At 37.9% G+C, this 24,454-nt stretch overlaps 1 protein-coding gene across 19 annotated transcripts in view; it reads left to right on the forward strand.

Moving 5' to 3' along the window:
* Positions 1-24,454, forward strand: part of NCKAP5 (NCK associated protein 5) — a 1,102,730-nt gene that overhangs the window by 606,104 nt on the left and 472,172 nt on the right. For all 19 annotated transcript variants that reach the window (XR_014246257.1, XM_082397785.1, XM_082397783.1 and 16 more), the window contains one exon: positions 23,629-23,762. Coding sequence is in view for 18 of the 19 variants with exons in the window: in XM_082397785.1 (XP_082253911.1) it covers positions 23,629-23,762 (134 nt within the window). In the remaining variant the exon portion in view is untranslated. The remainder of the gene's footprint in view (positions 1-23,628; positions 23,763-24,454) is intronic.

Here is a 24,454-nt window from a genome sequence, read left to right on the forward strand (position 1 = left end):
TTTAATTTATATAAACACTTGTTGGTTTTTAAGCAATTAAATGGAGCTCTTTTACAAATTAATTTTGGTAATACCATCTGAAGGTAGAAAAAGACCATATCTATAACGTGTGTACATAGACATACAGACAGACACAAACAGAGGTCTCTTGGCTTTCATTTTAAAACTTTACCTGTGAATCTGGTACAATACAAAATTTACTAGTTTATAAATAACAGTTGGAATAAATTGTTTATTTGCTCATATGGCTGAAGTCTTTTACTACTTATGGGGAAGACTTTTAAGATTTGTGTTTGCCCTTGACAAACACTCTTATGGTGGCTGTTTAGAGTTTGGGCAAGAGAGCTCTTTTAGCTGTGTTTAAAAAGGCCCCTTGCCTTTTTTTTTTTCTTTTCTTCCCTTTTAATTTCAATTGAGTCTCAGTTATCTCCTGGAGTGTTTACATTTCAAAGACATGGTAAGATTTACATGTTCAAGGGATAGAGAAAGAAAATGTCAGTTTTTTCCTAGGACTTTTAGAGTATATTTGTTTATTACCAGAAGTCTTAGGGCAATTGCTATTTAATTATTTTTTTCTTAAGGACACTTTTGTTCCCAATACTTGATCTTTTACAACATCTACAAGCATTTTGAAAGAAACAGGCAAGGCCTGGGGATTGGTAAAGATAGGTAGGCCTTGACTTGCTTCTAGATTTATATTTCTGGTTTTATAGAGATTTATAAGACAAAGATGGTTGCTTCTATTAGCCCTTGAATATTGGTTTCCAGCTGATCCATTTTCTGATTATTTGTAGGCGGACCTGGGGAATTGCTAAGGAGATGGGATGGTTTTTTTTAAGAAGGAGCATTTACATTGGATTTTTTAAAAAGTCTAATTTCTGTTTTTTTATCTTTTTAGGGAATCTCTAATGCTAGCCATTATATATATATTTATATATATTTTGTTTTATCACTCTTTGATTTGGTTTTAAAATAAGAGCTCTCTAAATTTTTTTTTTTTTTTTCTTTTAAGTAAAGCCAATTTAAAGGATCTGTTGTCTGGCTGTTGATAAGTAGGGTCTTATATTAATCTCCAATAGTGACTCAAACCAATAAGCTTTGCATGGCTTAACCCAAGATGAAAGAGGCATCTCACAAGAGAGTACACAGCCCTCAAAAGATCTAAAAAGTTCACTCCCAGACTTAGTCTAACAAAGTAAAAGCCCTTTGTTGCTCTAGGTGATAAGAATGGTGAAGTGAAAATGGTGTCTCTGGGTTCCCACAAGAATGTGGGATGCTCCAGTCACAGGCCTGCTATGTGACACCAGGCAGGCACTATTGCAATGGGGTTTTTCCAGCACTAATGAAGCAGCAAAAGTTGAAATGATAAAGGCCCTTTTGGAACCCCTTCTGACAAACGTGCCGAGAGCTGACACGGCCGGACAAAGAGAGTGCTGCTTGTGGCTTCATGTTTCAGAACTCCAGTCTACCTGACTGGCCAGGAGATGCACCACAGTAAGTGAACCTTCCGGATGGCAGAGACCAGAGAGAATATTCTCACTGGTCATAGAGCAAAGACCTCAGGACATAGAACGAGACGGAAGGAAAAACCGCATTCAGTTTTTACAAAGAGGACCCATAGCAAAGTTTGTCTAAACAGACGCTGGCCAGGTGAGAACCATTAACGCATCAGTCTGTGAGGCCAGCTTGAGCAGGCTTACAGGGCCTTTGCCTGCAATTTGCCCTGTGGTTTTCCCTCCTTATGACAAATGATACAAAAGACAAAGACGAAAACAGTGATCATCTTTGGGGGGAAAAGAATCAATACTCATTACCAAATTTACCAAAGCTGCCGTATCCAAGAAGCTAGTTTCAACACACATTTTCTCCTGCGAATCTAAATTTAGAAAGAAAGAAAAAAGGCTCTCACCGCTTTTATTTCCGTCAGGTCCTGCAGTCAGAGATCTGGGAGGCTGGCACGGTAAGAAGTCTCACCTGTTGCCGGCTCTTGTGAGAGGTCCCAGGATCCCTCTGCTGCAGGGTAGGGGTAGATGGGGAAGGGGGTCCCGCGAGTATCTTGCAGACTATGACAAATGCTGGGGAGAGGAAAAATTCCCCCCATAGTCCATTCAGTTCTTTTGGCTGGTCTAATACTTAAATTGCCACAGACATATCACAGGATGAAAAAGCAAATTTAATTCGTACATATGAAAGTGTCATAGAAATGGGATCTCCAAAGTGACCAAAGCAGACTTTGTTTATATAATGTTTTGTTTATATAAGGCTGTTTATATATTTTTTATATTATTTTTAGACAAGCAATTACTTTATTTTTAGACAAACTATTAATTGTGAAGATTTAACAAAAGGGCTTGTGCTTGGGGTAGCACACTCGTAAAGAAGTAACAGTGTTTGTTGATACAGCTTTCTTAGCCTTGAATTCCCTAACTCTGGTGGTACAGGGAGGATACCTTCACATGGGAGATTTATCTCCCGCTTTTAGGAGGAAAGAAGGGAGTCAGAATGTTTTTCCTTGTATTGGCTGTTTCTTAAGTAATTGTAATTCAAAGATAATCAATATGCCACTTTGGCATATTTGGGGGCAGATTGCCCTGAGCCCCCAAAGTTGCTATAACATCCATGTGCAGGTTTTGCGTGGACATAAGTTTTGAACTTATTTTGATAAATACCAAAGATCATGATTGCTGGTTTACATACGAACCGTATGTTTAGCTTTGTAAGATACTGCCAAACTCTTCCAAACTGGTTGTACCATTTTGCATTTTCACCAGCATTGAATGTTAGTTTCTATTGCCCCACATCCTCACCAGCATTTGTTGTTACCAGTGTTTTGGATTCTAGCCATTCTAAAAGGTGTGTAGTGATATCTAGTTGCTCTTTTAATTTTCAATTTCCTAATGACATATGGTGCTGAGCATTTTTATATGCTTCTGTGCCATCTTCATATCTTCTTTGGTGAGGTATCAGTTCAGATCATTTAAATTAGATTGTTAGATTTCTTATTATTGAGTTTTAAGAGTTCTTTGAATATTTTGTATACCAGGGCTTTATCAGATATGTGTTTTGCAAAGATTTCCTCCTAGCCTGTGGCTTGTCTTTTTCAATCTCTTAACAATGATTCTCATAGAACATAAGTTTTTGATTTTAATGAAATATAGCATAATCAATTTTTTTTCTTTCACGGATCAAGCCCTTGATGTTGTATCTAAGTTACCTATTTTTTCAGCTTTTTATTGAAGTGTAATGTACATACAAAAAAGTGCATATATTGCTAAAGCTCACTGAATTTTCACAAATGAAACCTGTGAATGAGTGTCCAAATCAACAAATAGAATATTACCGAAGTTCTTAGGCATCAGTTTGAAAGGAATATTTAATTTATACTTTGATCAACAGAGACACAAAGTAAAATGATGTAAAATAACAGTTTTACTTTTATTAAAAGAGGAGGTGTCACTGACTAGATTTTATTTATCTTCGGGACAGGAAACTTGTCTTAATTCTGAATTGAACTGGCAACACCTATTGAGTGCCTGGCAGGAAGTAAACAATTACTAAATAGTCAATGCATGAATTAATGCAAGCAGTGGTTATGTATTTGGATTAAGGAAAAACACATCATCATTTCAATGGACGAGATAATCAAGGAACCAATGATGGAGGAAAGAAAATTCGGGAGTCATTAGGGACTAACAGATAAGAAATCATTCTTTGACAAGCATCAACTTAGATATAGCTTGGAAACAATGTTGAGTGCATAGGAAAGAAACTTGCAGAATATTAGGTGCAGAGTACCATCTGTGTGAATAAAACCAAACAATAATATGACTTGTTTCTGGATACATATGTATGTTATAAAATGGTTTGGATAAAAAAATCATTAATCCGTCAAAGATGGCTATTTGTTGACCACGTGCTGTGTGTACTTCAACAAGCAGATGAGGGGCTTTGTGTGGAGAAGGGCTGGTGTGTGTGTGTTGTGGGAATGGGGGTGGGGTACTTGACATTGGGAGAGGGGGAGGGGACATAGAGCCCTGGGATTTAGTAACATCAATCAGTGGTTCGTTGCTTGAAATTGACATTAACCTAACTCTTGCTATCATTTTGTGTCTGATTTTGAGAATCATTTTTAAAGGGAATGTGAAAATACCTTTGAGAACCATTTTTAAAGGGAATGTGAAAATGCCAGAGAAAGGTGGCAAAAATAATCAAAAACTGGTGACAAGCCAAAAGAATACATCATTGTTCATAGCATACGTAAGTGTGAAGATGAAAGCTTGTCCCAGTATGAGAGGTGGGGTGTCTATTAATAAAAGACCAAAAAAGGCTGATCTAATTATTTTCTCCCGAAATAAAGCATTTTTATGAAGAGTCGTGAGACTAATTGTTTCTTCATTGAGAGAAGTCCAACTAATAAGACAAGGAATGAAATTAAGACACAGAATATTTTGATCCATCTTAAGGGAAAAACTTCTCGACTACCAGGATGAAAAACTGCTGAAATACAGAGGGAAACTCTGGATATTTTGTTTTTGGAGACCATTAAGAAATGGGGAAGTGATGATCAGTTCTCAGCAACTGAAGTGGTTCTCTTCCTGTTAACAGGGACCAGGGGGCAGACAGTCGCTAATGGCCCCCAAATGCCCTTTTCACTTCAAGAAAAGGCAAAAGTAAAAATGAGAAGTAAACATAGTGAAATGCCCAAGTTGAACTGAGGACATGCTGACATTTAATTAAATAACAAACTCTTTAAAGGCCCTAATGGAAGAGCTTTACAGGATGCCTGTTACATTTGCATAAGCACCAAGATGCCTTGCAGATTGATTATCAATCAATAAAAGTTGATAATGATACAGTGGAAATGACTTCCCCTTTACCCATTACCCTACAAGCCACCGGCTTTTGCCGGCAACAGAGGCTTCCCTGCAGACTCCAGAACACCACTCTCAGAGGCAAATTCTATCACCCTGATGGCATTTTCTAGTTTTATTTGATCTTGAAAAACATTTCATTATGTTTAATTTAGGGAAATGAGATTTCTTTAATTACTATCAGTAGCAGCTATTAGAAACTCAATTACATTTGCAAATTCATTTTTAAAAGCTTTATGGTTTTCAGATAAAAAAATTAAAGTTCTAACTGCACCCGTTAAAAGTTACTTTTCCTCCCTTTGGTGCCCATGCTTCCAAGAGAGAAGATAGGTTTTATAGTGGAAAATAAATAATGCTAGAAGCTGAAGATTAGCCTAAATAAAACTTAGAATTACTCATTTGAATAAATTAGATAGTTCATGAAATAAATTGGTTGATCAAATGTGTTTATTCTCTTCCCTTTGGGGTTTCGCGTACACTAAGCTCTACAGTATGAAAGGTCAGGGTGTACCAGTGGGAGGAGAGGCAGCTTACTAGCTGGGAATGCAGCTGTTTCTCAGCTGTGTGCCTGCCTCACCCTGGTTGGTGTCCTACAGTGAGTTGTATATCACCACTGGCAGGTCTGGAGCAGTATCTCCATGAAGGATTGTACAAGGGGGTCCACATAACCTCCAATTTATTGGTCTCTTGAATACTATCAGTGGTTTAAGAAGTGACTCCAATTTTATGTGTTCAGAAGCTTCTCGTTCATATAATTAAACAGATATTGGCAGTAGGAAAACTTTCCCCAAGCTGGGTATTGCCCTTGTTCTCAGTCACAGTGGCATTAATAGGTTTTTTCCCTTATAGATTATAACGGGATAAGAGAATAGTGGTACCATGCTAGGGCTTTAGTCTTCTCCCTCATAGTCAGAATGTATTTCACCTACAGCATCTAGAAGGGTACCTTGTGCATAGTAGGTGATTTAGAAAATGCTGGTGGATGTGCTTTGTTCAACTCTCCTCAAGTGAGAAGCAGCGGTTTGCTGTGCAGCTTCAAGCAGACCGGTGTTTGTCCATCCTCTTGGTGGCCACTTTGAGCTAAGGCACAGAGGTGCTACCTTGGAACAAGAAAGAGAAAGCATGTTTTGAAAAACCTTGGGGATGGTTCATTGAATTGCTTCACTGTAATGCAAAACCATCGCTGTGGGCAGTAAATATCAATGGCTGCTAATAAAAATTGTAAATGCCTTTGTCGCTGTTTGTCACGGATAAACACATGCAAGGTTCAAATAATTTAAAATCATTGTTCCTTGGGTTCCTTTAAGGTGTGTGCATTTGAAGGGCTTGTTTGTGTGCTGTTGTACTTGGAAGTGTTTGGTGTTACTCTTCCCAACTTGCTTTAGCTTTTACCCGAACCACTGAATACTTATTGATGGTTATAGGCTTTAGGAATTTGGTATTTGAGTGGATTAGTATTGGAGGGAGAGAGTTGCACATGGCACATGTCGGTGGCAATCTTATATGTGTTGCTGGTTGTTCATCCCTCACATCCACGATGAATCCCACTGGAAGTTGCATTAAGAGAGTGAATCATTTAATGAACAAATCATAGGAAGTCAAATGTTTACAGTAAGCCAGGAACTCACAGCTTAGAGTATACAAAATCAAAGTCCCACATAAAAGCGTGCCTTGCATTTGTACTAAAAGTCTTTTTTTAAATCTCATTGTGGTTTTTTTTTTTAAATTTTATTGGAGTATAGTTGATTTACATTGTTGTGTTAGTTTCAGGTGTACAGCAAAGTGATTCAGTTATACATATACATATATTCATTCTTTTTTAGATTCTTTTCTCATGTAGGTTATCACAGGATATTGGGCAGAGTTCCCTGTGCTATACAGTAGGTCCTTGTTGATAATCTCTCTTATATATGGTAGGGTGTGTATGTTCACCCCAAGCTCCTGATTTATTAAAAGTCTTTTTTTTTTAAAGTTACTAGTGCCATTTAAAATTGTCCTGAAACACAAAGTCATCACTGTTTACATTTTGTATCCTCACTTTATCTAGCTACTGCTCTTCAATGACTTTGTCACCAAAGATGTAAAAACGAACATGAGCCGTGTGTCTGCAGTGGTTTGAAACAGCAATAAAGGACAAAGCCATGATAATTGTTATTCTCAGAAAGCTTAGGACTCAATAGCTGTCTAATTTCATAAAGTCTTGTTACAGTGGAATGATTCAGCTGTAAGAAACTTGTACTGGAGTCAATGCGATCTTTTAAAATTCTTGGGAGTAATAGTTTTTCATGCTGTCCGCTCTTAGGCAAGCTGCAGTGTGCTGCAGAGTTGTTTGTCAATGCCTGGGCTTATTTTCATAAGAAAGTATTGATTACAGAGTGAAAAACATTTAGTTCAACAGCAATCAATGATAACAGACAAAAGAACGTTTGAAGTTTTGAGGTCTTTTAAATACGAACTAAACGCACAATCCAGGTAGTTAAATTATTGGGAAAAGAGGCATGACCCAAGGGCTACACAAATTCTAGGCTGTAAACATATTCTTTCTCTCCTGAGTCAACTCAGACATTGTCAAGTAGGAGGCTTAATTATTGGCTATATAGGAAAGTCAACTTACTTAGTACATAGTAAATATACAACTTTTGATAGAGAGATGGAGAAATAATTTTTCTGCTGTAACCTGTAATCTACACACGAAAGGGTCTTATTGTGTACTCTGAGTGGTTTGATTTTAATGAGTGGTTAGACTTAATATTTTATTTCAGCATCTGAGAATATATGATAGAAAAGCATTTAAAGGTGTCATCTCCTGTCAGCATTAAGTCGCATAGGCTCTGGGAGAATTAGAGAAAAACAAAATGTTTATCTATATGACTAAATAATCATTCATCTATCCATGTGTTATGACTAATATTCAAAATTATCTAATACTGAGATTAGTTTGACATGAAGAAGGTCCTTTGTAAATTGTTGTTGATTTAAAGTAACTTGAATAATCTCTAACACTAAACAACACTGGCCGCACATGACTGTAGACTAATTCTTTCTCGGGGGAGAGGTGGATATCTATTCCTAAGTGAGAATAAGAAGAGACATTGGCTAATGGCTCAGCACCAGACAGTAGAATGTAATTCTATGGATAACACAAAACTGGTGCCTTTGTACAGAGGTGGGATCACAGAGGGATAGTCGAGAGATTTGTTCCCAGCGCTATGACAAACACAAATACTACATGATTTCCAGAATTGCTAAAAGATCTATCCTTTTTGGAAAACACAAAAGTAATTTTTGGCATGTCGACAGTGGCTACAATTTCATTAAATTTTGAGGGACGGTGTATAAAATTGTGTTTGTTCCTCAACAATAATAAGACTGATCCCTAACCCTATGGCTTCTGGGGGGTTTATGGATGGATTTTGGGTAAAAGAAATACCACCTCCTGGAAAAGAAATGATTAGGATTCCTTCCTTTTCATGAGATGTCAACTAGTAATCTTGATGAAGGGTCTGCAAACTATGGCTGAGCTGCCCCCCTTCCCACCTGGTTTTGGAAATAGATTACTGGAACACATCCACACCCATTCATTAATGTATTGTCTATGCCAATTTTCATGCTACAAGGGCAGAACTGAGTAGTTCTGCCACAGAGACTATGAGACTTATAAAGCCTAACATATTTACCATCTGGTCTCATACAGAGGAAGTTTGCAGACTTCTGCTCTAGATACTCATGTCCTGCCAGCCAATTATTTGATGTGTGATCATTATAATATTCTTAATGGCAAAGACCATCTCTCTCTTTTTATAAGAGTGTCTCTTAAATCTGTTTTATACCCCATAATCTCTAACAGGTCATGGAAAGGGAGAGGCAGTTGGTTCACTGGTTGAGATGAACGTTCACTCGACCATGGGAAATTCCCCAGCGGTCCGTTGGTTAGACTCTGAGCTTCCACTGCAGGGGGCATGGGTTCAATCCCTGGTCGGGGAACTAAGATCCTGCATGCAGCATGGCCAGAAAGAAAATTAAAAAAATAATAATAATTTTACACCTGAAACTAACACAACATTATTAATCGACTATACTCCAATACAAAATAAAAATTAAAAAAAAAAGAAAGAAAGTTCCCTGGACCAGGACAGGAACTCTTTGGTACTTGTGAGGAGAGACAGTCAAGCTCTATGACCCTGAAATCAGGTTGCCTAAGCTCAGACTCTGGCTCTGCTGTTTAGTTCCTGTGGCCTCAGCTTCATAATCTTAAAAGAAAATTGTTTTGGAAATAGTGCCTACGGTCCAGTGTGTTGTGAGATACAATGAGATTCATGAAACGTGCTTAGAACACTCAGTCTGGATTCATCGTTAATATCATTCTTATTCGTGATACAGGAATATTCCTTTTTTTTTCTCTTTCATTCTCACTCAATTGATTCGTTCTGGAATTGCTTTTATAGTTTCTCTGTGACTACACAGGCACTCTTTAAATGTACGTAATATACGTATATCCTTGTCCTACACATCAGCGGGGCTGCTGCCACCAGCCATGGTCAAATGGAATACCAGTGGCCACCATCTTGTTGAGTAGATGCATTCTTTTTTACATTAAGAGGAAAATAAAGCCACAGAGTCCCAGTATTATAGTAGTTGTGCTTTTATTTATTCAATAATGCCTTATAAGTAGTGTTCAGTATACTGATTCCTTTGTAAATTGTGAACTATATGTAATTCTTCCTGGTCTAAGAGACGAGAGCTACTGGTCAAGGCATTTGGATGTGATGAATGGCATGCCTGTGTGATGACATCCATGTTTTGCTTGGCCGTAGCAATTAATAGCAGTTACATCTCACTAATTGGAACCATTTTCTTTGTACATGTCGAATCCAATTCTTTGGTCAAAAACGTTGAGAGTCCTAGCTTTATAGAAATATACACAACGCACCAATATTCTATACCTGTAAAAGTGAAGGAAGCACATTTCATAACATTCACGACGTGGTAAAAACAAACAACAAACAAACAAAAACTTAGCTTTTAACATTGTTGCTTTCTGAAGAAGGAAACAAATTTTTCTAGGAGGGCTTTTAAAGATACTAATGTAGTAATGATTGAAATGCATTATGGTCTTGCCAGTTGCTTTTCTGTCTTCATGTAGGGGTTTAATTTTGAGCTTATATATAAAGGTTTATGTTGCAAAAGAAAGTAATTGGTAAATGTAAGTAAACATTTTACATATAAATCCTACTGTTCCAGAAGAACAATTCCACCAAGCTCCTGAAAATTTGCTTTTCACTCAATTACCTGGGAGGGGAGACTTTGCAGAAGAGGTTTGATCTCCTTTGCACTGAGACAAAGACTTGGGGTGGGCTGGGTGCCCCTGGACAGTTAGCACCTTTTAGGACCTCAGTTGGACTTGGTGATCTAAAGTGCCTTTCCAAGTGTAAAGACTTCCATTTCCTTTTGATTGTAAGATCTATAGAAGATCCATAGGTTTCCACGTGGAAACCTAGTTGAATAGCTTGGTTGTGTTCATTCAAGTCTGACTAAGCCATCCAGGAGAGACCACTTCCAAATGAGAAAGGGCTAAGCATTCAGCCAGGAGTGGAAACGGGAGAGAAGCCAGGCAATCACAAAAAAAGCATCTGAGAACGTCATTCCTGATGCTCAGTTAAATTGCATACCAACGACCTGTAGTCATGATGTAGGAGTATCTACTGCAAGCTTTTCTATACTCAGCGGTGTGACAGACATTCTATTAGTGGTAACTATAGTCTCCATTGGCCTATTTTTCATGACATTATTTGTGCTACATGGGGCCATGTTTTCTATTTGCTTCCTCTTGTGACTATCTCCCACCACTCAGGAACTGAGATTATCTATCATAACCTTCTCTTCCGTTTATGTGATTAACCAAGGGTTAAGTACACTTTTCAAAAAAGTGCTCAGATCGTCTTTTCATAATACACATTTTCCCTTTCTATAGATTAACCGTGCTCAGTCAGCTCATTTATAGGTCTTTAATGATTTCCTCATAAAAATGAAATTGCTGTTTAACCTTACCTCTCCAAAATAACACAAACTATAATCATTCAGTGTGTAGCATTTTCAATTTCTTCTAGCTTTGGTAGTTGCATGAAATGAAATACTAAAGCGTTGAACCAAAACTTGTGATTAGTTCCACATTGATCTTTTAAATATTATAGCTGACCTTTTAATGGAATGATAGAATGTGAAAGTTTGTATTTGCTAACAAGGATAAGGGGTACTGCTAAAAATCATGTTGTTTTGAAATTTTATGTTTCTAAGATAGTCTAGTATCATAAAATAATGGAAGCTGGCTATGTAAAATCCTATCCAGATGTTCTCAGGGCCTTGTTTAAAACAATATTCAGATGGAGTTTTCCACAATGAAATTGGAAGTATGAAGGCATTCTAGTGTGTCTTCCAAATGAATAAAAAGTATTTGTGAGAAATTAATATTAATTACTGAGGTCCCAGAAGCCATTTCTCTGGCAGATTTAAAAGGAAAGCTCCGGTAATACCTTGTACAGTCTGTTGCTGACATTATAATTATTCTCCTATTTGATAGGAGTGAATAATTATCATAGCAAATACTCTAATTTCCCATACACATAATTACACCCATTCACTGAAAAAAGGCAGGAATATAAGGTTTCCAGTCACAGGGAAAAGAAAGGATTCTTTGTCTGAATAGTTTTTCCCTCCCACCATCCTGTAAAATCTAGTAGTGTGAACAAAAGAGCAGTAAAATGCACTAGCCTAAAAAATATAATGGAATTATACATGCTTTTTAAGGAGGCCACAGCAAATCCTCTAAGAAAGGAAATTTTTAACTTAATAGTTGAGGAGTGAAAGTGACTAATCAAATAAGAGATTTGAATCTGAAGTTTGGGATTACAATCTATGGGCTGTTAGGAGAGGGCAAAAAATCAGACCAAACAAAGGCAATGGTAAGGGAAAAGAAAATGATAAACCGGGTGACATGTATTTTTGGGGTTTTTAAACTAAAGAAAATCTCATTACATTGTCCTCAGAGCAAAGACTGAAAGTTGTCACAGATACAAACTCTGCAAACCTAGAACTAGCGGCCAACTAAGGGAGAGGAAATAGTGGGAGGTCAATAGGATTCAGTTTAACTCAACCAGAATGTATTGGACACTTCTAGAATGCTCAGTGATGTGCTAACCTTGTACGGGGTTTCATTACCAAGTGCAAGCCTCAATCTCTGCCTCAAGAAAAGGATGCTCTTTGAAGAGACAGGAGATAATAATTATATAGGAAACGCTTAGCAAACCATATGACGTATAATTTTTAAAGAGCTAAGGTGAATATTAAGGACACAGGCGTATGAGATAAACCATAAATTAGGTGGGCAGTGAAGAGAGACATCAGGGTGGAGAAGGCAGAGCAACTGTTAACTTTTATAGTCAATACAGCTGAAGTTCAAGAGCGGAGTGCAGAAGGGAGAATAAGAGATCTTGGAATCCTCCACAATAAGGAGTGAGGAGAGAAATATAGTGACTCGAAGTTTGTAATGGAAACTAAATCTGCTGAAGAAATCCATTCATTCTCCATTGGTCATTGTGGGGTAGAGGCAGATAAGGAACAGAGTGAGGGTAAAATGGAGAATAAATCTGGCCTCATGGATTGGTTCAGGGCTGGAGGTAAAAATCCCCCAAAGAACTGAAATTCTCCCCATTCCTTGTGTGAAATATACTGTATCCACAGAACAGAAAAGAGCACTTAAGACTTCAATCAAGTAGGAAGGAACTTAATAAAATTGACTTCTGAGAACCCCCAGAGGGATAGAATAATTAATAGCTACTGTTAATTGTGATCAATTAACATGACAACAGAGAAAGATCTGTGACCAGAGAAGGAAAAGGAGTCATTGACCTATTATAAAAGGACCCAGTGGTTGGGTAAATGAAGCTTTTTTCTAAGTAAAGTTGAAAATTGGGCCTTTTGATCGAATAAACTCAAGGAAATGACTGGGGTAAGGGAAAGAGTGTGTCTGAATTTGGCAGGTGGCAATGGAAACCAAGCTTCTACTCACTTCATTACTCAATGTCTTACTTTCCTTGGTCATCCCCCATAATCATCAGATATTCAAAGACTTGGAAGAAAATGATTTTTTGAGAAGCTTGTTGAAGTCAGGAAGTCAATGAGCTAGAATATCCTAAGGAAGGCCTTTTCCAACTCAGGGAACCATTGCTAACGAATGACAGTAATAAATAATAATAAAAAAAGGGAGCAGTCACTTCTGCCAACTGGTCCCTATTACCATTGTGTTTCATTTCTGGGGTCCACCCTGAGGAGGAATTATCTTGCTCAAACATTTAGATTCCGCCATCCTCCTCCAGATCTACTGAAACCTGCAGTTGTTTGGGAACCAAATGAAAACCAATGCCTCTGGGGTCTAAGTTTCATCACCTTTTTTCCCAGTTGTGTGATGCCCAGTGTTATCTTTTAACATTGCCTTTTCTGTTTTACACTAGCCAAGAAAACCACAGCCTTACCCTCTTAAACCTACAGCTTCACCTACCTCATTGTCTCTACAGGGCTGCCAGTCACCTTCATCCATACCTAGGATGAAATCCATACTATGACTGACCCCCAACATGTATACACCCCCCTGACTTATAGATATTATGTTTCATCTCATTATACTCTTTGTACCATTAGGATCTATGTTTTCCTTGTTGTTGTAGGAGAAGAGAAATTTTCCTCTACTCTCTTTGGTCTCTGTCTGGGCCTAAGAATTAAAATCATATAAGACAGAATAACAGGAGAGAAACAAACACATTTTGTTGATTTTTTAAAGATTTATTTTATTGAAGTATAGTTGATTTACAATGTTGTTTTAATTTCTGCCGTACATGAAAGTGATTCAGTTGCACACACACACACACACAATCTTTTCCATTATGGTTTATTACAGGATATTGAATACAGTTCCCTGTGCTATACAGTAGGACCTTGTTGTTTACCTTGTATTGAATTTTTATGTGTCCACAGGAGGCTTCACAAGAAAATGAAGACCCAAAGAGGTGATCAGAGCAGGAAGCTTTTTCTACCTTTTAGATGAAAAATAATAATAATCAGTTTGTGAAGAATTGACAAGACAGAGGGGTGTGGACCAGGGGTAGTAAGTGGTGAAGAATACTAGTAAGATAAGGGTTAGTTTAACAAGGTTTGTTTGTATAGATTTCTTGGCCCGAAATTCTCTGTCTCTGGTGATAAGAATGTCTTCCTTCTTCGTGAGTATAAGGAGAACATCTCTCATGTGAGGGTTTTATGACCTGTGTTGGGGAAGACGCATGAAGGAGTTGGGGAAGGTCAGAGCGACCCCTGCTGTTCTCTCAAACTCCTTCAGCTTAAGATATCCAATATGCCAAGGTGCCATATCTAGGGGTAATCTGTCCTAAACCCCATCACTGTGATTGTGGCTAATTTCATGGATGCCTATGTGAGCACTGAATGTGAGAGTTGAAAGGGATCTTAACATTTTAGAAAGAGGTCCAAAGACGGTCAGTGTATTTCCCAAAGTTGCACAGTAAAATAATGGGAGAACCAAAACGATAATAACCCAGACTACTAGCCTCTCCTGTGGTGCTTTCACAGGAATCATGGTGGTGAAATTCTCGACACTTTAAAGTAATGAAAACTGTGGGCTGTGGATCAATGTATAGCTTTCTGTCCCATTTTTTTTTTTAGCCATATGATAATAAAATCAAAACTGCATTACTTTATATTGTGAATGCCGTATTACCACTTTATTCTTCACTTGTAGCCCTATTTGATAAGTCATAAAGATCGCTGGCTATAAGCAAAAGACATCTTAATTTGCTCTCTTTGCAGGATACCATCATTTGTTATGATTTGTTCCCACATGCCTTTATAATCTGTATCAATCTTGACATACCCAACCTTCATTTTACTGTGCTTTTCTGCACAACCCACCCTGAAAATACTTCTCCCATAAAATTCATATCTGTATCTTTTTGATAAGTAATAAACATATAGATAATTTTTGCCTTAGAAAACGTAATCGTATGGAGTGATTCACCTGTGGCACTTCCCTTTTAGAGCTCCTGTCTGGCATTGAGGATATTTTTAAGATCCTCCTAAGTGCCCATCTGTCTTCTTTACCCTTGAAATTTCCCCTCGCCCCCTTTCCTTTATTTTTCTCACTCACCCTTTCTTCCCTCCTCTCAATTATTTTTAAACCAAGCTCTGTATATTTTTTTTGCTTGTTTGTTAGAATAAAAGCTTTGTCTCTCTTGGTTGATGTTATCAGCCCTGCAGATGTATATAGGGCCGCTTCTATCCTAGCATCTCAAAATCTGATTCTGATTCTTCTGTTACAGCCAACAGTACGGGCTTTGAAAAAATCAATTCTTAAGTTCCTTATCTGTTTCTCTGCCTCTAGGATAACTGAATCTTTCATAACTAATGGGGATATTGAATTGAGGAAGCCTTACGGGGAAAATATATTGCAGTTTGTGTAAAAAGCAAAAATGAGGCTGCAATTAGAGGTAATAACTATAGCTTAATTTAGACCCATTTTTATAGTGGTTTGATAGAAATTGGTTAATGTAGAGTTTTTCCATTAAAACTTAGTTTTCATGAAAACAGCAGTTTAATTTTGTTGCTGATGGGTGTTTGGTTTATGGACTTCTGAAGAAAAGAATCACATGTCAATTTTAGATTCTCAGTAGGTAGCATGAGAATCAGAATGGTTATTGTGAGTCTGGGTAATCTTAAAATGTTTCAGTATACATTGGATGTTGATTGATGAACACATGGCAATATCTGTGACTGTCTGGATACCAATTAATAAGCAAATCTAAGCAGATCTTGAAGTTTTGGGTGATTGGGTCTTACTGCCATGCTTTATGTCTGTGTCATTGAATCAAATGTACTTTTCTAATAGTCTTTTTACCTAAAATCTCCATGACGTAGTATGTAGCTAGTTTGCCAGATTCCACATTTCTTGAATGAGTTCATATATTTTTTTTCATCAGTACCCAGGAATATTATTTAATCCCAGTGGCCTTCTCTAATGGCCTTTGTTCATTTCTCACTATCTTTTAGATTCTTTCATCATCCAAGAGAGTTAATATTTTTCCTGTGATTCTTTGATTATAAAATATTATTCAACCAGAATATTACAACTTGAACACATTTCAGGAAGTCTTTTGAAACAGAAACATATAGTGAATACCTTTCTACTGTGTTAGCCAACAAGTTTGTTCAGGTTTTTCCATAAGGTGTTACGGGAAAACCAAACGAACTTTTTGGCCAACCCAGTATAGAGTATCATGTACCCTTAAGCATCATGTCAGTGTAGAATACCTCTAGATGAGTTGATGCCTTATGTCATTCATTAAGCAGGACTTACACGGAATGCTCGGGGCATAGGTGGGAGGTACCACTCTTGCTGTAGTGCACGTTTCACCTGACACATGACCGTGCATGGTGGCACTAGAAGTTTCACAGCAAGTAAACTCCTCTTTCTTTTTTAAAATTCTTTGACTCTTCTGTTGCTAACTTTGCCAGTAGTATCACCCACAAATGTTACTAGGGTCACCAAATATAATTAGACCTAGGATAGAGGTACTTCTTGGCTTTCTATCTTTGCAATCAAGTGTTAATGTCTTGGTATTAACTCCTGACATTTTGGCACGTCACAGATCAAGCCATCTGTTTAAGATCGTTCTAGGTAATGGAATTGAAAAATTCTGTCTTTCGGGCAGTCCAGCCACAGGGTTATATGCATTCTAGATGACATCTGTGATTAAGCTGGTCTCTCAGTTCTTACATTAAAATGTAATTTAAAATGTACTTCCCCTCAGTATTAACGTCTGATCTGCTTAAAAAGCACATTTTTGAGATTTTTAAAAGAAATGTGTAACTACGATATTTATTTAATATGTAGTGATTGTGAAAGACTAAAATGCTTATAGAATTTATCAAAAGTAACTCTATCAAATGACATAAGCTGTATAATTCCAGTTAGCCATATCTTATTTTTATATGGGACTTTCAAGATTTCGCAGTGCTTTTCTATACATTGTTTTACTCATTCCTCACAGTGATACTATGAAATGGGCTTGGGCGATTTTACTCTCCCCAATATGCAGAAGAAACTAGCTTCAAGCAGTTATATTTCAAGTTAAGTGGCTTGTCCAAACCTGCTTGACTAGCAAATGGTACAGTCTAAACTAGTAGCTGGTAGCATTCACCATACTCTTCTTTAAGTATCTTCCCATGCTGTTGTTATTGAGCCTCTTCGTTCAGTTCTTTTTCCACACAGTAGTCAGATGATCTTTGCAAAATCTTCATCAGATCTTATCACTTACTTGATTAAACCTTGGTAAAGAGTTACTGTTCTACTCAGAATATAATCTCACATCCTTAATATGACCTTCTCGGTCCCCCGGCTCCTTCTAGCTATGTCATATGGCACTCCCATCCCCTTGCTCCCCAGGGTCCAGGCACACTGGACTTCTGTTTGTTCTTTTCCTGTGTAACTAAAGACTTCCCATTTGCTACTCTTCTGCCTACAGTGCTGATCCCTTCTCTTCCCCAGGTAACTCCTAGTTATCACAGAGGTCTCAGTTTATATATTAATTCCTCAGAGAAGCCTTCCCCTAACCCACTGAACAAAGTCGGTGCCTCTGGCTGTCATCTTTCAGCAAACTCTTAACTATCCATCAGTTTATATTGATATATTTCTCTGTGTGATACTTCATTTAGCAGCTGCCATGTCCACTAGTGTGTAAGTCCACCTCAGTCAGGAGCCACGTCTTTTGGTCTCATTGCCGGTCTCTTGCTCTGGTCCGGTGTCTTGCACATAATAGCTGTTCAGTAAAAATTTACTGAGTGAATAAATGAATCCATGTGGGTGTGTACACAGCTCTTCTTCTAAGAAGAATTCTTTATTAAATTAGGAAATGATGATAGAACCTATAGCTTTTTCTCCATTTCCTGGGAACATACAGAGAGAAATGACTTTTTGATACTTGAAACAATTTAAGCAAGTCTTAGAAAAATTAGCAGGAGAGGAGTTTAAAAAAATAAAATGGATGGCCCAGGGAAATTGTGGAGTCTCCTTTGCTGGAGGTTTAATCAGAGGATAGTAATTGAGGAAGTTTAAGTCTTTGTGAAGCCTATGAGATACAGACACGATCATTTGGTAGAACAAAGACTTGGAATTAGAATACCTTTCCTTTTGCTTTTATGTTTGCTTCTTTGTTGAGGTCCAATTCTTTGTTTGTGCCCAAAGAATGAGGGGGCTTTGGAATCCTACTCTTGATTCAGTTTTCTTTTTCTTCACCATGATGTATAGCTCTACTGTAATATGACATATGTGTTCCTAAAAATCACTGCACAGGGCTTGTGGGAAAAATGAAACTAGGGACACAGTACTCAAAAACTTTGTCAGTGACACAAAAAAAGATAGGCATCTAATATAAATGGCAGGTAAGTTTTACAATGTTAAGTGGTTAAGAAATATAGAAATAATACAATAAATATGGCACTTTACCTTGAAAAAGACATGCAGTTTGCTTGTGGGGGCGGTCATGGGAAGGGCTGCAGCTTGTGAGTTATTCTGAATCAGTGGAAAGAAGGCTGGGTAAAGTCAGAGGGCAAGTGGTACCTTCCGATGTGGATGGGGCAGCTCATAACACCCCTGATGGACTGAGGTCACTGGTCCATCTATCTGTGACGTGTGTGATTGTGTATTTCTACACTAGCTTCAGCCGGGTGCAGTTTTCTGTGTTCACTTCATTTTTCTCATGATTGAGATTGGGCCTAAGCAAATGTGAGATTCGCATCATGCTCAAACTGTCCCTCTATTGCACTGTGACAAATGTGTACTTTTAAAATAAGTGTTAGGAGGTGTCCAAGATGTAGCCTAGATTTGGGGTGTCTGTGCGAGGAGATGAGTTCAGGATCTTCCTACATCGCCATCCACAGAGGGTGCCATCTTTGTGCTCTCCCTCTGCTAAGCTCCCCGGTGCCAGTGTCTCCAGAGGAGAGTTTTCACACACATCTGGTGCCCTAGTTTTTGCATCTCGTATCCCAGTTTTGTGGTAGCAGCCCAGGGGACTCCCCTTGAACACCTGGTTCTAAAGGCCAGGGGGCTTGCTTTCCTGGTTTCATGGGAGTGCAACAATCGGAGAGAGCGTTCTTGGCAGGCTACTGCCCCCAGCACACTGTACAGATAGCAGACTGAAACACCCCCAGTCTTTCTGAGAAGAAAGCCCATTTGTGTGTCCAGGAGCTTTGGCTGGAGGGGAGGCCCACAGAAATGCTCTCGGGGAATGAAGGCTGGTGGACATAATCTTTACATTCTCCCTCTCCCTCACTCCAGCTTTCCGGCATTTCCCAGAAAGGAGCTCATATCCTTGTCTGGTGCCCTGATTTCTGCAGCAGCCACCAGGGGACACCTCTATATCACCTGGCTCTGAAAGCCAGCAGGGCTTACACTCGTGGGTCCCACAGGACCATACCCAACAGAAAAGTGTTCTTAAACAGCTACCACCTTGAGGACACAGCAAGCGGCAACAGACCCTGGAGCTCAGTCTGTCTGTGAACGAGGCCTATAAGCTTATCAGCATAGCTGCAATGTGAGGTGCAGGCTTCTAATTAAGCACACATCAGAGGACTGACTGTAAACCTTTTCAAAGACCGTGTAAGGCAGGTGTTCTCTTCACTCTCTGTACTATGCTCCAGAGTGCCAGCATCTCTTGGAGGAGAGCTTTTACATGTGTCTGATGTCACAGATTTTATATCTGGTGCCCACTCCTTCAAGACAGGGAAAGGTAGGTGTTTCACCTAATACACAGAAACAAACACCGAGAGTCAAGCAAAATGAAGAAACAGAACAATATGTTCCAAATGAAAGAATAAGATAAGACCTCAGAAAAAACCTTAATGAAGTGGAGATTAGTAATTTACCTGATAAAGAGTTCAATGTAATGGTCATAAGATGCTCACCAAACTTGGGAGAAGAATAGATGAACACAGTAAGAACATCCATAGAGGTAGAAAAATATAAGAAAATAGCAAACAGAGCTGAGGATTACAATAACTAAAATGAAAAATACACCAAATGCGTTCATCAGCAGACTAGATAAAGTAGAAGAAAGCATCAGTGATCTCGAAGACAGGACAAAGGAATTCATCCAAAAGTAGAGCAGCAAAAAAAAAAAAAAAAAAAGAATTTGAAAAAGGGAAGATAGCTTAAGGGACTTATGGGGCAACGTCAAGCAGAATAACATTTCTGTTTTAGGAGTCCCAGAAGGACCCCTATAACACAAATGTGAAACATGTCTACTTCATGAAAAAAGAAAATATCTCAAATAAACAATCTAACTTTATACCTCAAGGAACTAGAAAAAGAAGAACCAACTAAGCTTAAAGTTAGTAGCAGGAAAGATGTAACAAAGATCAGAGTGGAAATAGATGAAATGGAGACTAAAAAGACAATAGAAAATATCAGTGAAACTCAGAGTTGGCTCTTTGAGAAGATAAACAAAATTGACAAACCTTTAGCTAGACTCTCCCACCCCTGCCAAAAAAAAAGAGAGGGCTCAAATAAGTAAAATCAGAAATGAAAGAGGAGACGTTACAACTCATACCACAGAGATACAAAGGATCTTAAGAGGTGACTGCGAACAGTTGTATGCCAACAAATTGGACAACCTCAGAGAAACTGGTAAATTCTAGAGACATACAACCTTCCAGGACTGAATCATGAAGAAATAGAAAATCTGAATAGACTGCTTACTAGGAAGAAATCGAAAGAGTAATCAACAACCTCCCAACGAACAAAAATTCAAGACCAGACAGCTTTACTGGTGAATCCTACCAAACATTTAAAGAAGAATTAATACCAATCCTTCTCAAACTCTTCAAAAAAATAAATAAATAAAAGAGGAGGGAACACTTCCAAACTCATTTTAAGAGGCCAGCATTACCCTAATACCAAAACCAGACAAGGACACCACAAGAAAAGAAAATTACAGGGCCACAGCTCTGATGACCATAGACACAAAAATCCTCAGCAAAATGTTAATAAACTGAATTCAGCAATACACTAAAAGGATCATATGCCATGATCGAGTGAGATTTATTCCAGAGATGCAAGTTTAGTTCAACACCTACAAATCACTCAACATGATACACCATGTTAACAAACTGAAGAATAAAAATCATATGATCATCTCAATAGATGTAGAAAAAGCATTTGACAAAATTCAACATGTATTTATAATAAATACTCTCAACAATGTAGGTATAGATGGAGCATATCTCAACATAAGAAACATCATATATGACAAACCCACAGCTAATATTATACTCAACAGTGAAAAGCTGAAAAACACAAAAATGTCCACTCTTGCCACTTTTATTTAACACGGTATTGAAAGTTTTAGCCGGAACAATTAATCAAGAAAAAGAAATAAAAGGCATCCAAATTATAAAGGAAAAAGTAAAACTGTCACTGTTTGAGGAAGACATGATTTTATATATAGAAAACCCTGAAGACTCTGACAAAAAAACTGTTAAAACTAATAAATTCAGTAAAGTCTCAGGATACAAAATCAATATACAGAAATCTGGTGCATTTCTCTACACTAACAATAAACTATCAGAAAGAGAATTAAGAATAATTTCTAACAATTAAGAAATTAAGAATGATCCCATTTACATTTGCTTCAAAGAGAATAAAATACCTAAGAATAAAATTAACCAATGAGTTGAAAGACCTATATGTTGAAAACTGCAGGACATTAATGAATGAAAATGAAGACACAAGTAAATGGAAAAATATTCCAGTTCTCATGGATTGGAAGAATTAATATTAAAATGCCCATAGTACCAAAAGTAATCTGCAGATTCAATGCAATCCATATCAAAATTCTAATGGCATTTTTCACAGTAATAGAGCAAGCAATCCTAAAATTTGTATGGAACACAAAGACCCCGAATAGCCAAAGCAATCTTGAGAAAGAAGAATAAACCTGGAGGCATCATGCTCAAATTATATTGCAAAGCTATGGTAATCAAAACAGTATGGTATTGGCATAAAAACAGACACATAGATTAATGGAGCTGAATAGAGAGCCTAGAAACATAGCCACACATATATGGTCAATTAATTTATGACAAAGGAGCTAAGATTGTAAAATGGGAAAAAACAGTCTCTTCAATAAATGGTGTTGGGGAAAATGGATTGTCCATGTGCAAAAGAATGAAACTAGACTGCTATCTTACACCATACACAAAAATTAACTCAAAGTGGATTAAAGACTTAATGGAATGTAAGACCTGAAACCATAGACTTCCTAAAAGTAAACATACATGGTAAGCTATTTGACATTAGTCTTGGTGATGATCTTTTGAACCTGTTACCAAAAGCAAAAATACACAAGTGGGACTACATCAAACTAAAGAGCTTATGCACAGCAAAGGAAGTTATCAACAAAATGGAAAGGCAACCAACTGAGTGGGAGAAAATATTCGCAAATCATATATCTGGCAGAGGGTTGATATATAAGCTGGGCCTGGAAGGAACCCTAGGCTTTGAATAGAGAGGGCTTTTGAAGCAGGAGGGAGAGCGTGGTCAAAGTTGCAGAGGCACAGGATGTGAAGTATTTTTAGAGGACCTTGATTCATTTCCGGGAATGGTCTGTTTCATTCATGGTCCTCAGGAGAAGTTTTTCTCCATGAGTTATGCAATGGATCAAGTTTCATCTGGGTGATTCATGGTACAGAGTCATAGTGTCTGATTTATTTGGAGACTGAAGTGTATGCTTCCCATCTTTCCCTTTAAGAATGTAGGTCCCTTATAATCAGGCATTGAGTCTTTGATTTTCATCATGGAATATATATCCTTAACACATAGTGCTTAATGTAGTAACATCCATAACCATAATAGCATGACATGCTAAAAAAAAAAAAAAAAAAAAAGGTGGTAACAACAGCACAACCAAAACAAAAAAGTCATAGCGTGGCTCAGTCTGTAATGTCAGGATCTGAGCTTGTGTGCTTTTTACCAGTTCCTGGAGTGAGTTTTTGATGAACCATCTATTCTGGGTCATTCAGTCCCCCTTTTAATCTATGATGCCCATGTGTGAGGAGCTCACTTCTAGGATTACAAATAAAGAGGGTGGCTTAACCAATTTCTATCTGGGAAAACCTAATTGGGCAAATACAAACTAATTCTTTAACCTTATTCTCATCAGCTTCATGGTATAATTAAGTGGAAGTTCCTGGTCCTTTTATAAAAATCAGTAGTGTTCTCTTTAAAGCATTTACCAGAGACTGAAAAGATGAAATAATTCTGAACAGGCACTAATGGACTTACTCATTATTACTTGAATTCTTATTCACCTGCTAGTATTATTCAGTCATGGATCTTCATCTCTGCATAAGAAGCCACCTGGTTTAGTGGAAATCATTCATACATTAGAGTCAAATCAGCCAGGATTGAAAATCTGTTACCTTCTGTTTTTTTAATGACAGATTACTTCAAGGTCTCTGATCCTTGGTTTCCTAGATAATAAGAGATTAATAATAGAACGTACTTGATGAGGTTGTAATGAGGATGAAATTAATTAATACATGAAGTCCAAGTTAGCACTTAGTAACCAACAGTGCCTACTAATTATTTTCTTATAATACTTAAGAAACACTTTCTTAAAAGTCATACCCTGTGTGCCTTTTCTAGCATGAGAAGCTGATACATGAATTGGAAGAGGAGAGACACTTACGTCTTCAGAGTGAGAAGCGCTTGCAGGAGGTGACACTGGAGTCTGAGCGGAACAGAATTCAGATGCGTGGCCTGCAGCAGCAGTTCTCCAGGTATTGTTCTGTGCGGAGCATCTTGTTTCAGGAGGTGCATCTCTCCCTGCGCCAATTACACCTTTGCTTGAGTTTCCATTGTGTAAGCTTGTGTTGCATTTGAGGAGCTAATGACCAGCAATTTAGACCTTCTCTTGTAGCCAAATCGTCCGATTGCATTTGGACCAATTTTCTGGAACTTTCCGCTTGCACCTCAGTCTTGGCTTTATTGAAGCTGGTTGTCTTTTCTTCCCCAATGGCTTTCCAAAGTATCTTTCAGTAAGATGTGGTGGTTGTGTGGCCTATAGGCATGATCTGTGAAAGGCCAGCCAGGAGAATGCAATTTTACTGGTCCTCATAATCCTATTTTCAGGTAGAAAGAGTGTGAATCATCCAGTAAGCTCTTACTCCTTATTTAGAGTAAATATTTAGAATCTGTAAAAAAAAAAAAAAAAAATCAAAATCAATGAGTTTCTTGCCTTTAAAAAGACATAACTTGAATTTGAAAGGATTCTGGAAAAGTAGCTCTTCTTTGATTTAATTCCAGCACAGTAAGAATCTTTCAGCTTTCAATTACAGTTAATAGGGGGCCAAGGACTTCCCTGGTGGCACAGGGGTTAAGAATCTGCCTGCCAATGTAGGGACACAGGTTCAGTCCCTGGTCCAGGAAGATCCCACATGCTGTGGAGCAACTGAGCCCGTGCACCACAACT

The sequence above is a fragment of the Balaenoptera borealis genome (assembly GCF_965194805.1).
Source record: "Balaenoptera borealis genome assembly, chromosome: 6".
Taxonomy (NCBI): Eukaryota; Metazoa; Chordata; class Mammalia; order Artiodactyla; family Balaenopteridae; genus Balaenoptera; species Balaenoptera borealis.